The sequence below is a fragment of the Rhineura floridana genome, chromosome 5 (genome assembly GCF_030035675.1).
Source record: "Rhineura floridana isolate rRhiFlo1 chromosome 5, rRhiFlo1.hap2, whole genome shotgun sequence".
NCBI classification, from domain to species: domain Eukaryota; kingdom Metazoa; phylum Chordata; class Lepidosauria; order Squamata; family Rhineuridae; genus Rhineura; species Rhineura floridana.
In genome coordinates, this window is record NC_084484.1 from 57,501,342 (window position 1) to 57,514,642 (window position 13,301).

The 13,301-nt window shown below is 40.3% G+C and overlaps 1 protein-coding gene across 2 annotated transcripts in view; it reads right to left on the reverse strand.

Annotated features, from left to right (window-relative positions):
• LOC133384911 (interleukin-1 receptor-like 1) overlaps positions 1–13,301 on the reverse strand; it is a 67,527-nt gene that overhangs the window by 21,562 nt on the left and 32,664 nt on the right. For both annotated transcript variants that reach the window (XM_061626808.1, XM_061626807.1), the window contains exons 2-6: positions 9,957–10,027; positions 9,149–9,341; positions 8,874–9,048; positions 5,140–5,302; positions 2,269–2,334 (exon numbers count right to left, since the gene is read on the reverse strand). In XM_061626808.1, coding sequence (XP_061482792.1) covers positions 2,269–2,334; positions 5,140–5,302; positions 8,874–9,048; positions 9,149–9,341; positions 9,957–10,027 — 668 coding nt within the window. The remainder of the gene's footprint in view (positions 1–2,268; positions 2,335–5,139; positions 5,303–8,873; positions 9,049–9,148; positions 9,342–9,956; positions 10,028–13,301) is intronic.

Consider the following 13,301-nt stretch of genomic DNA (forward strand, 5'->3'; position numbering starts at 1 on the left):
CACTCCCCTGTAGCCTGTTGAAGTTACTCTCTAGGGTAAACTACACTGCCATCATTTGATACTGTTTCCACCTTTATATTTTGCCAACACTTGTATTTTTTGTGCTAACTGGCCAAGAATTAGGCATGTCTTTTAAAACCAATAGTTTTAATTAACAGAAGATATTAATAAAACAAGAATACTTTTAACTCAGTTTCTCAAGCATGTGGTTACAGAATGTTGTTCTTCAGTTCATATGCTACACTCACTAAGTTCCTTAACTACTATAAGTACAACCCTGCTTCACTACCCACGGCTAACTACCCTCTCAAGTCTGTGCCCTATCCAACTGTCAACTATCATTTTCTCAAATATAAAACTATTCCCTATTCTGTCAGCCAATCTCTGGACCATACAAAGCATTCACCAACATTCCAACTCACTCACTCTCCCCTCCCAACACTAGGGATGGAGTCCACTCCTTTTTTACATTTCATTTTTAAGTGTGGCCCCCTGATGGTCATTAACAATCCAATTCCTTATAATCGCTATTTATTCACAAGTCTCCACTGGTATCAGTCTTTATTCTGAACTCTCTTTGCCTGTCTACATTCCTTTTCAAGTGCATTGCAGAGCAGATTAAGACAGATAATCAAGTCAGTGTCTTCCTCCCTGCTGTTTACAATCAACACTTCACTGACATCAGTGAAAGGGAATATACATTTGAAGAGCTCACACAGAAAATAGATTGATCAAAGTATCACTCACACTACCAATTATATCAAAGCAATTTTTTTTAAAAGCGAATCAGGAAAAAAGAAGAATGAATCAGACACCAGGTGAGAGTAGTTGCTACTTCAACATTATCTCCGCAAAGATAGAAAATACTGTTACTTTGTTTTAAATGTGGGTAATCCTAAGTGTGGATCTCCAACATCATACCTAGTTGCAGAATCAACATCACAAATAGTGGGACTTACTTAGAGCAGCACTGAAAATGAAGAATTTGGAGAATCTGCAGATGCTTCTCTGGACCATACAAAGCACTTCCTTTTGCAAACCTATATATGTCTATTCTGAAGAATGTCCCATTGAATCCAAAGTAACTTACTCCCAGGTAAATGTGTTTAAGATTGCAGCCTAAAACAGCACATCTTAATGTTGTCTTAACTAATAATATACAAGATGCACATTAAATATTCCAGAGCTGAAATGCTTACTACTGCGTAATGATACACTACTTAATAATGTGTAATTGCCACCCTAGGCTCTTTTAGGAGGAAGGGCAAAATATAAATTCAATAAATAAATAAATGATATGGTCTTGTTGGGGGATCTGGGATAGCCAACGTAGTGTCCTCCAGATATTGTTGGCCTCCATCATCCATCAGCCAGTTTGGGCGATGGTCTTGGATGTTGGGAGTTATAGTCCGATAACACATGGAGGGCACCAGGTTGGCTTCTTCAGAGGACACAATAGATCCCACTTTATTTAACACTTGCTGCTTTTAATCGTTGATTATTAACAGTAGTGTAATGGCAAATTCAGAAGTGTAGGGTCCCTTCATGACAGTCATGTCGCACACCCTCACAGCCACGCCCCTTTCCACTTTCCCTTGTCTCCCTTGCTCTCTCTGTTGTCCCATGAGTCCATACCCCACTACAAAAGATGTTCCTAGAAGTTAATCAGTATGAAGGAAGAGGCTGTGTGTTAGCTACTGAGAAGAGTCTTCTCTATGCTGACTCACCTCCTTTCACTCTGATTGGCTGCAATCAGCATGAAAGGACAAGGACTCTTCTCAGTGGCTAACACACTTTCTTGTCATGCTGAATGGTTCATGTATAGGGACCTGGCTGGGATCCTGTTCCCAAAAAAGTAATGGGTCTGCGATCCCCAATGACCCCAGGTGAGTGCACTTGGTAGCCTGAACATCATAAAAACATAAAGCCCTGTTAGATCAGACCAAATACCCATTTAGTCCAGTCTTTAGTCCAGTAGTGCAACAGAATACCGCCAGATGCATCTGGGAACTGATCCCATGTTGTCTGTTCTGAGTAGTGTCTGACACTGAGAGAGATATTACCTCTGAACTAGGGACATTGTTAGGGGGTGACTGGGGGGGCAAACCCCAAGTCATTTGCACTGGGCCCCAGATCTCCTGCCCCCTCCCCTCCCCCTTCTTTTAAAACAACAACAACAACATTGCTTTCCAGGTGCAGTGCTAGTGAGAATCCAGCCAGTCGCCTTCTTTCCCAAAAAAATTACAGCTGAAGAAATAATATCCTTACCAATCTCTACTTCTTCTTTATCATCTATTGGAGATAAAACTTCAATAGGTCTTGGTGAAGATAATTCTGTGGGGCATGGAAGAGATGAAAAACATTAGATTAAAATCTAAAGTGAGTTTTATATCCATCATATTATTCAAGAGGTTTGAAATATTGCTTCACTTTAGATTACTTCAAGGTGATATCAGAAGATTAATCCACACCATAATAGTAATAATAACAACAATAATAATGTATTAATCACTTTCCTCACAAAAGCAACCCAAAGCAACTTACAACAATAAAACACTAAAACCAGTTGTAACAAACAAACCAAAAAACCCCTAAAACCACATATGTTCAGATAAAAGACAAAACCTGCAAAATCTTGCAAAACCTGCCACACTAAAAGAAGCCACCAGTACCTAAAGGTCTTCAAATTAATGGTCAAAAGCCCAGGTAAAAATGAAGGTTTTTGGTCGGCACCTAAAAATAGATAATGATAGCACCAGGCGTGCCTCTCTGGATATATAAATTAGGATTATAAATTAGGATTTCTTGTGAATTCACCTCTAGTGGAATTCAGGCTGGACCTTGGACCAGAACAACCAACAGATTACAGGGAAGACCTTCTAAAACCACCTTGGGGCAAAATAATAGAAGGGAAGGGCGGGATTCTTAAAATCGTCTTGGAAAGAAGGGTTAAACTTCCCTCCCTCAGCACCATAGTCCCACTCAAAATTCCCCTTAACCTGTGGCTACATTTGTGGCACTCCCATTTGCAAAAGTGCTAATCACACAAACTAATCAATTTACACAAGAAACATAGTTACAACTATTAGAAGAAACTTTTGTTCAATTTGATCAATGTCCTTGTTTTCAGTATCAATGCTAAGAAGAAAGGGTACATTGTCTTTTTAGCCAGTTGTATAAAAACTTTTAGTAATCTTTTAATTGTTGAAATAAATCCAGCACTTTATTATGTAGGAAATAACAGCCAAAACTAATGCAAAACGTTTAACATACCTATACTTAGAAGTAAGATTGGGCAACATAATTGAGCCAATACATCAATCACAGAACATTGTGTGTGGGGGGGAAATGATAAAGCAAATGTTTAAAATTTAATTATGTTAAATGGCAAGGATGGGGAACATTTTTTGGCCTGAGAGCCACATTCCTTTGTGGACAACCTTCAAGGGGCCAGATGCAAATAGTGGATGAGGCCAGAGGCAAAAAATAGATGAACCAACAGATGTGAATCTTACCATTGTACACGTGAGCCATTCAAAAGTTAGAGCAGGCATGTGGAACCACTGACCTGCAAGGGTCCTAAACTGGACCACATGGCCATTTTGAACAACCACACTAATCTGTCAGTCAATCACCAGTGGCCAAATAATTAATTTTCACCTTACAGAATTAAAAACCTTACAGTGGCACCTCTGAGCCCATTATCAGCAATTTATTACTTCATTCATTCATTTGCCACTATCACTGCTTGTCCCAGTTCTATAGATTCTTTTCAGAGTGAGCCACTTTTAAATTTGGCACAAGAGCATCCATTGCTAAGCTGGTTACCAAGGATGCTCAAGAGACATTGGCAGCTTTTCAGAAACAGCACTGGAGGTGGGTTACTTGTGGCTTGGCAACTAAGATGTAACCTTGATATGTAATTAGTCTTGACACTTGGTGTTTTCTTTTTGTTTTTTGCTGACCAGAGATGTGGCCCTGAGAATTGCACTTTCTGGTGTATTATTATTATTATTTTGCTGAACACAGACAAGCTGTGGTTTGTCATCACTTTCCCTTCAGTTAAGTTTTTTTTTCTTTCCAAAATTAACCATGGCACCTGCCCAGGAAAGAAGAGTTGACTTTGAAAGCCACACTTTTAAGGCTGAGTGAACCACTTGGGCCTTGGAGGATTGGACAGAAACAAATCTGACCCTTGGGCTGAAAGAGGATCTCCACCCCTGAGTCAGAAGTGTCTACACACACACCCCTCTCCATCCTCCATACTGGCAAGCAAGAGATAACAACATGAGTTCAATGATACGTTCCAGTCAGGAAAAACACTCCGGGTGCAAATCAGGGTCAGTGATGAATACGGCCTAGGGAGTCTAGAGAACCAGACAGAGGGGGCTGGAAGGCTGCATTTGGCCCCCAGGCATGAGGTTTCCCACCCCTGCTGTACAGTACATTAGCTGTTCTACTTGCGAGTATTCAACAAATAAAGCTGTTCAAAATTATTTATTATTTAAAAAATTATGTACGTGATAAAACCGTTAATTGCAGTTGCTGTTCATATCGTTTAAAGGCTACATTTTTCTTTTATTGTCAGTTGTTTCTCTATATGGTATGGTGTGCATTTTAATGGTCTACAACAGTGTTTCCCAAACTGTCTATTTTTTTGTTGCTGGACTACAGTTCCCATAATTCCTGACTATTGGCCATGCTGGCTGGGGCTGATGGGAGTTGTAGTCCAGCAACAAAAAAATAAAAAAAGTTTGGGAAACACTGGTCTACAATATCAATATTGATTTTTATATTTATTTATTTAATACATTTATAGGCCCCTTCTTAGAAGCCATCACAAGGTGGCTTCCACAAATAGTAAAATACGGTATACAAAATAAAAATGGCAACATAATGTGCCATATCAAACCATCATTATAACATCAAATAAGTGTAAAAATGATGATAGCAGATAATATCAGATAGCAATATAGATCAGCATAGTACCATTAAAGCTAGCTACACATTTAATATGAGTTCAGCACCAGTTCACACTACAGCATCTTTTTAGGAAAAAGCTATCTTAGTAAGTACATTCATTCTACATAAACAAACAACAAAAAAACTTGGACTGGTTCATGTCCACTATCAGCTTACCTACAATTTTAAAGGCCCTTGTTGCAGATACAGTAAATTTTTTCCCATCATGGCTGTATGTAAATTCGCAAGTATAATATCCATTGTCATTTTCATTTGCATCAGAAATGTAAAGAAATTTATTAGCTATTTTGTATCTTGATCCATAAAGAAGTTGACAGTCCTAAAACACACAATAATTCGTTTTTAACATCATCATCATGTATTATTTTTCCTACTACTACTACAACCTGGGAGACCAGGGTTCAATTCCCCACACAGCCATGAAGCTCACTGGGTGACCTTGGGCCAGTCACTGCCTCTCAGCCTCAGAATACCGCTTACCATGAAAACCCTATTCATAGGGTCGCCATAAGTCGGAATCGACTTGAAGGCAGTACATTTATATTTACATCCTCTAAATGTGAACTCTGGTAGTGAGCGGTGGCATGATTGTAGTCAGAACAGGAATGTGAGAATCAGAAGGGATCAGCATGCTCAAGGATGCCTTGAAGTTTGCACAAGTACAAAACAAGTTTTCTTAAGAAACCTAAATAGGCAAACAAACAAAAAACACAGAAACAGATCACTGAGATGGACTAAGAATGCTGGAAAAAGCAGGAAGGAAAAATGGAAAGCAGGTAGGGAAAGTGGAAAGGCCCACTTGAACTTCTTATATTATCCCAGAAAAGGCATAACTGACTGGCAAGAATACTGAACAGGAGCAAGGAGATGGGGACACTGCAGCATTTTGTTGCAGCTTCCATTAGTTTCAAATACTGAAATGGAATCCCATGCCTATCTACTGGCCACTGAAATGGAGCAATCCACAGACAAGGTGGGGTTTTCCAACTACTCAGGGTTTTAAGAAAGTAGAAAAATATTATTCTGTGATTTTTTAAAAGAAAGAAAATCATCTATCTATCTATCTAAATCAGGACTGAGTATACTCATTGTCTCCCAGGAGGTACAGAATGTGAAGAGTGATAGTGAAAGGAAAACGGGGGTGAGGTGGGAAAATTAAGTCTGATTTGTTCTGAGTGTTTATATGCTGTGTTTCGGGGCAAATCCTTCCCAAGGTGGTTTATGAAAGATAATTAGTTCAAATATATAACATGATCATTTAACATCATATACATAGCAGGGGGTCTCAGCTAGAGTTGTATCCAGGCATGGGGGGGTGCAGGAGGGCTGCTTCCTCTTCCCATGATTTAGCCCCTAATAGCTTCTTGTAACCTGGAGAAATCCAGTGAAGGAATGTGAGGTATGAAACCATCCCCCAATCCTAATTCCCTCCCATCCCCTGTATCTAGGATGCTATAAACTGATGGAGGAGAACCAAAGGCCAAATGTAGATCTCAACACTTCTCTACTAGGCCCTTGGGACTCTGCCCAGGCCACACCGCTCACTGGCCCTGCTACACCCACCCTTCTGGAGTCCTTTTGCCTGGTTGGAATGTGTCCTTGAACTGTGATGATGCCTCTTGCTTATCCGGATGAAGGATGGAAAGATGTGGGTATAGTGACCTCTGACCTTTGAATGGCTGGAATGTTGCCTATCGCAAAGGTAAACACCATATCTTCCGCTCAGCCCACTTTTTGCCTTTGGCCCTGAACCCCACTGGCATGCAGCCCTGGGAAGTTACCTGTGAGGAAATGCGGCTCTCAGGCTGAAAAAGATTCCCCACGCCTGCTATTGTTTTTAAGCGCTCTCTGAAGGAATTGGACTTTGCTATCCTGGACTGTTAATATGGATTGGCTTTTTATGGGAAGGTACGTTTGTACTTGTTTGTTTGTTTAGGAAGTTATAAAGTTAATCTGCCCAAATCACCTAGTCTGCCAGATCACATGTCCTGGCCTGGGGCAGAAGAAGGGAGATAGGCAGAAGTTTGCTGAGCCTGAAAGGAACAAGGTGCTACTCATGGTTAAGGAATCCTTCTGAGGGTCTGGTGAGTCTAGGGACTGTTTAGACTAGGGCAAGGGGATTGCATTTATCCAGTTTTAATTTGTGTTGTTTTAAAGGGGAACAGACGTATTTTCTGTGATTTATTCTGTATTGCACATCTTTCCACAAGTCTCATATTTTTCTTTCTGTATTAGTAAACTCTTTAAGTATACCATGTTATCTCAAGACACTTTGGGAAGATCCGAGGAAGGTTGTAGTAGTAGTAGTAGTAGTAGTAGAGGAAGGTTGTATTATTATTATTATTATTAGCAGTAGTAGTAGTAGTAGCAGAAGAAGAAGAAGAAGAAGAGGAAGGTTGTATTATTATTATTAGCAGCAGCAGCAGCAACTAGTTTGGTGTAGTGGTTAGAGTGTTGGACTGGGACCTGAGAGACCAGGGTTCAAATCCCCACTTGGCCATGAAGCTTAATGGGTGACCTTGGGCCAGTCGCTGTCTCTCAGCCTAACCTACCATGCAGGGTTGTTGTGAGGATAAAATCAGGAGGGGGGGAACCATGCTTGAGCTCCTTGGAGTAAAGGTGGAGTATAAACGTAAGAAATAAATCATTATTATTAGGGTGATTAATAAGGGACCACTTATCAAATCAATCACGCACACCCTTATTTGGTGGCAGCAAACCCTGAAAGGATAGAAGAGTGAGCAGATACCAGAAGGGTACGCTCTGTGTAGAGGCCAGATCGCACTTCCCCGCCATCACAGACTCTGACCACTTTGATGCTGACAGTGGGGTTAGGATTAAAGTGTTTTCTCTGGTCTTAATTAGAAGTAACAAAAACAAAATCAGTATGCCCACTGGATTATTTTGGTAGGGGAAGGGAATGCTTTGCATTAAAAAAAAATTGCCTTATCAATGAATATCGGAGCTGATTGAAATAATGGCTGAATTTCAACTAAATTCTTGCACTAATGGAATAACTTCAACTAGCCCAAAGGGATTCCCCTTCTCCTCTCATGTGTGCCCCATGCTGTTCCCAAACCTGCTCCAGAGCATTGGGGGGAAACCCAGAACAGATTTAGGAGTTGGGGGAGGAGAGGAAGAGAACATTCTGTTGTGAAAGGAAAAATCCTTACGCTGATGGAACGTTCAGCACTATGTTGAACACAACCCGTTATTCATATTACTTAATAACAGAATTCATAAAGGGCTAGTGCGTATGTCGTGACTTACACCTCTGCAAACAGTCTGTCTGCACACTTGGATGAAAATATATTCTCTGGTATTGGATCAGTGGGAAATTACAACAAAACAATCTTAAGCGCATCTCACACTTTGACTGCTATAGCTGAGAAATCCAGCAAAACTGATAGTTTACTGTTGTGCATTGTTATGTGTGTGATACCATATCGTTAGCCATTCTGAACTCCCATTGGAAGGAAAGACAGGATTAGGAAATAAATAATTATCTCTCCATGAGCACAATACCACCACAATCTCCCCTACTTTCAGGGCAGTGGAAGACAACAGAATTAATGTGTGACTAATTAAGCATGGGCTTAGCCAATAACTTACTGAATAGCCCCATGGTTGCATGGCAGTCACAAAGTCTTGAGTTGAGCTGCCCTTGGCATGAATGCTGAAATCTTCCAAAATGTTAATACCAAATCTAAGATTTCCCCTGCTCAGCCAGAGAGAGAGAAATAGAGAGAGTGCCTAACATCAGAGCCATACATTCAAAAGTCGTTGTGTTCAACACCAAGTTCCTGGCAGAGTAATTGGGACTTTTCTTTCCCACTCTCTAGCATAGTCTGGTGCTGCACAGAGAACTTTCAGGTCTTGATGATACATACCTTGTACCACTTCATATCAGATGCATTGTAATAGTCCCTATAAGGAGCGCAAACAATTCTACCAGATCCACGGCTTCCTCTTGCTTGTATATCAAGAGCATCCTTGTAATAACAAATGCCTTCAACACGTGGATGTACTCTCACTTTCACTGTTTTAGTCACTTGAGGATAATATCTGCAAAAACAAAGTAACTACAGTGTGTGTATATAGAAATATATATAGCGCATTATAAAGAAACACACACAAAAAAAGTTTTTGCCTATTTTCTACCTACTGATATCGCACACAAGTGTAATCTCCAGTGTCCTCAGGGGATGCTGGCAGAAACCAAAGCTTGCTCCCAGAAGAATGTACTCGTGCTGTTGGGTCTATAGAGACGCTTGTGTCACCAAACTGCCAATTCACAGCCTCAGAATCGTTTGCATTAGGACACCTTACAACAAAAGCCTCACCTTCTATTGTAATCCCTGCAAACGAATATATAGATTCAAAATTCATTTGTACACTGATTGTATGTAAAGTCATGGATCTTGTGACAACATTTTGTGTGCCTACAAAAGGACAGCTTTCCTTGCTTATTTAATACTGCTTGTAATGTTATGCTGAGGCTAATAACTTTGTTTCTGACAAATGCCAAAAGGGCAACCCACTCCCATGTGTGTACTCCTTCTAGATTAGGAATTGCAATTTTGATACAGACACATTTTAGCCATGATCTAGCTCATGATCCCGCCCACCCGCACCATGTGCATCCCCATCAAAAGACATATCTAGCCAGTTCAATGGAGTCCAAATGAATATAATGGCATAGGTTTCCTCTGCACCAGCTGAGTGGTCACAGAACCTGGTTTACACTGGTTGGAATGCAGGACTCATGGAAACCTGAATCTCATGAGCTAGACTGGAATGTTTATGTATATTTAAAGAAAATAAAGCAATAGTAATGGATAGTTAATTCCAGAATGCACAGAATGAATTATTCATATTCAGGACATTTCTTATGTATATATAAGAAATGTCCTGAATATGAATAATTATATATATATAATCTGTGAGTAAAACCAACATATAGTAAGACTTACCGAATGTCTGCATCTCAGAAACAGGGAGGAAAGCCATGAACAAGATGAAATACAAAAGAGCCATTGTGTTGCTAAATAGGTAAAAATAAAAGCAATTAAAATAGTTCTTTGAATCTTCAAAATCATCATCACACTGAAAGACAAATATCTATGTTTATTGAATTGAAAGACATTTTTTCCTAAAGCTCCCAGTGAAGGAAATGTGTCATCATATCTGGTACTTGTGCAACATTTCCTTTTCACTCCATTTCTCAGAGATTGATAGGCAGTAGAGGAAAGTGGGTAAATGACACCTCCCGAACAAGTGATATAAATAACCATCCTCATTTCTTGCACAGGAGCACTATTATCTCTTTGAAGGAAATTCCCTGCCATCTCCCTTTTATGAAATAAGTTGTCATCTGGTTGCAAACTGTTCAGTGATAACTGATAGATTGAATTTTCTAATATTTGGAATCATGATTCAGATTTTAATATAGAGTCTGACAAAAAGAAAACAACATTAAGAGCTGAAAGTGCCCTGATGGAATACCTGGAATTCGGCACACCATCACTCTCCCTACTGTAGAGCTGCTGTTTGTGGTCTCAACACTAGAACTGGAAGTTGTCCAGCTATTGGCCAGCTGTTAAAATTGCTCACCCCTTAGTAGCGTTGTGCTGGCAATCACCTGTCACAGTGCATGTCACAGAGTAATTGTGCAGCTCAAGGGCATTTCACCGGTAATGGGTAGGGCAAGACACTGGCAACATCACTGAGAGCCCTTCAGTTTGGCATTCTGCAGACTACCTGGCACCAATGGAGTGGTCCAGAACATCCCAATTGCCAGAACAAAGATGCTACTTCAGCTGCAGTGATGCCAGCTCCGTCCATTCCAACAAAGCCAAGTGATGGCTTAGAGAGCGAGAGCAATACAGTGGATACAGCATCATAGTTCAGCAGCAGAACATCTGCATTACATAGTGAAGGTCCCAGGTTCAATCCCCAGTATCTTCAGGTAGTGCTGGGGATGTCACCAGTCTGAATTCTGCCAGTCATTGTAGACAGTGCCACATTGACCCATAGTCTGACTCAGTACAAGGAATCTTTTTATACGTTCCTAAACTGGGCCCAGGCAAACCTGGGTTCAAATCCCCACTCAGTCGAGAGGTATACTGGATGATCTTGAGTGGCCAGTATCCCTCAGACTAACCTCTCTCACAAAATTGTTCTAAGGGTATCATTCAAGGAGAAAGGGTCCTGAACTCTTTGGAGGACAGGGAGGGTTAAACTAGTGCCTTATTTTCACAGTTATGAAACAACAGGTTGGGATCAAACCTAAAATCATATGCACATTACCAAGTATCTGATAAGAATAATTTAATGTAGCAAATTAGATAATAATAAATAATAAACATGTAACTAGTAAGCTTGATAACATAGTTAAACCCAGTGCGTGCAACATATAAAATCTACTGCAAACGGTAATCTAAATGAATAAAAACTATACTGAACACCAAACTATGATAAAACATGTTTCAACTTAAGGTGTTCTTCAGTAATTCTAATTACACATGTGTATCTACATCAGCAGCTTGGCATGGGAAGTGGGAAAACAATAAACAAATAACCAGTGACAAAGTCTTTAAACATGATACAAAATAACACCACATGCAAATATAGAATAAACGTTATTAGTTATAGCTGCAATATTGCAAAATAATTTAAAAATTTAGGGGGCTAATTTCCAAATGTATAATTAAATTCACTATAATAATAACAAAAATTATTTACCCACAGAGTGCCTCATGTGTATCTTGTAATCCTGAAAGAGCACTCAAGAAATTGTGGGTTCCCCTACCAACGGAGACATCCAGAGTTGTAATCAAATTTAGATTACTATAAATTTTATACTAAAACAATTTTTTCTTTATGGATATACAAACATCTGGTACATACATAATTAAAATTAACCCACTGGTCACTTATCTGAGAATCTCAGAAATTGCTTCCCATCTCATGGTGTGTCATAAGGGAGTACATTTCTCTTTTCTTACATGTGATAAACATGTAAGGGTGTCATCACACAGCCCTGACTGGAGGATTTGTAGCGCCGCATCACAATCCTGCACTTGCATGAACGCAGAGTGCAGCCCCTATTGGAGGATTTGTAGCACCTCATCACAATCCTGGATTTGAATGAGGTCAGGGCAAGGTAGGGAAGAAAAAGCGAAGGCAGGTTGCACAACAGCAGTGGCCATGATGTGGGAGCAAGAAAGGGGGGGGGAACTGACAAGGGAGAAAGTGGTGGTTTAAAACAACGGGGATTGTTTTTTAAAAGAACAACAAGGAGAAATAACAGAGATGGGTACAACTCAGAAGCTAACGCAACAGAACCTTTCCCAATTCCCTTCTTGCTGTTCTCACACTTTGTTTTAAACCACAGCTTCTTTCCTCTTAGCGTCTCCCTAGCTTACTCTACTCAAACCTCTGCCACTGTTTAAAACCACAATTTTTTTTCCATTCAGGGTCCCTCCTTTTTCACTGTATTCAAACGTATCCTTATTCCATTCCTCAGCTGCCTCATGTGAGAGAGATAAAGGATGTGGATCCCTCAAATATTCCATAGTACTTCCACACAATGTATTTCACTCCTGGTACCATGTGTTGTCTTCAGCATGAAGTTCCAGATTCAATGTAGTAATTTAGAACACATATTTTATTAACAAGCAAACACCTATATATGTTCAACATCCATCAACTGAACTTGATCTTCTCTAGCTGAACAAGCTTACTGATAGGCAGGCTCTTGAGACTATTCATCTTAAACACACAGTTATGGTGATATATCATCATGGGGTGTGGTTGTAGAATAGGAGGAGGCATGGAAATGGGAGTGGTCTGTGCAAGGGGGAGCTGAGAAAGTAAGGGGGAAGAGGTAGGGAAAGGGTGAAGGTGAAAATGGAGTAGGTATGCAAAGGGGGTTAGAAATCTCCAATATAGCTGGGATCTTTGGTTTAATGCAACTTTTTTGTTCTCGGGCGCAGAGTGGTAAGTGACGGTAACACAGCCAAAGCTCTGCTCATGGCCAAAGTTCGATTCCAACGAAAGGAGGAAGTCGAATCTCCGGTAAAAGGGGTCGAGGTCCACTCAGCCTTCCATCCATCCGTGGTCGGTCAAATGAGTACCCGGCATATGCTGGGGGGTAAAGAAAGGCCGGGGACAGAACTGGCAATCCCACCCCATATATATGGTCTGCCTAGTAAACGTTGCAAGACGTCACCCTAAGAGTCGGAAACGACTCGCACTAGAAGTGCGGGGACACCTTTACACCTTTACCTTTAGTCATGCCTATATATATTTTAAGG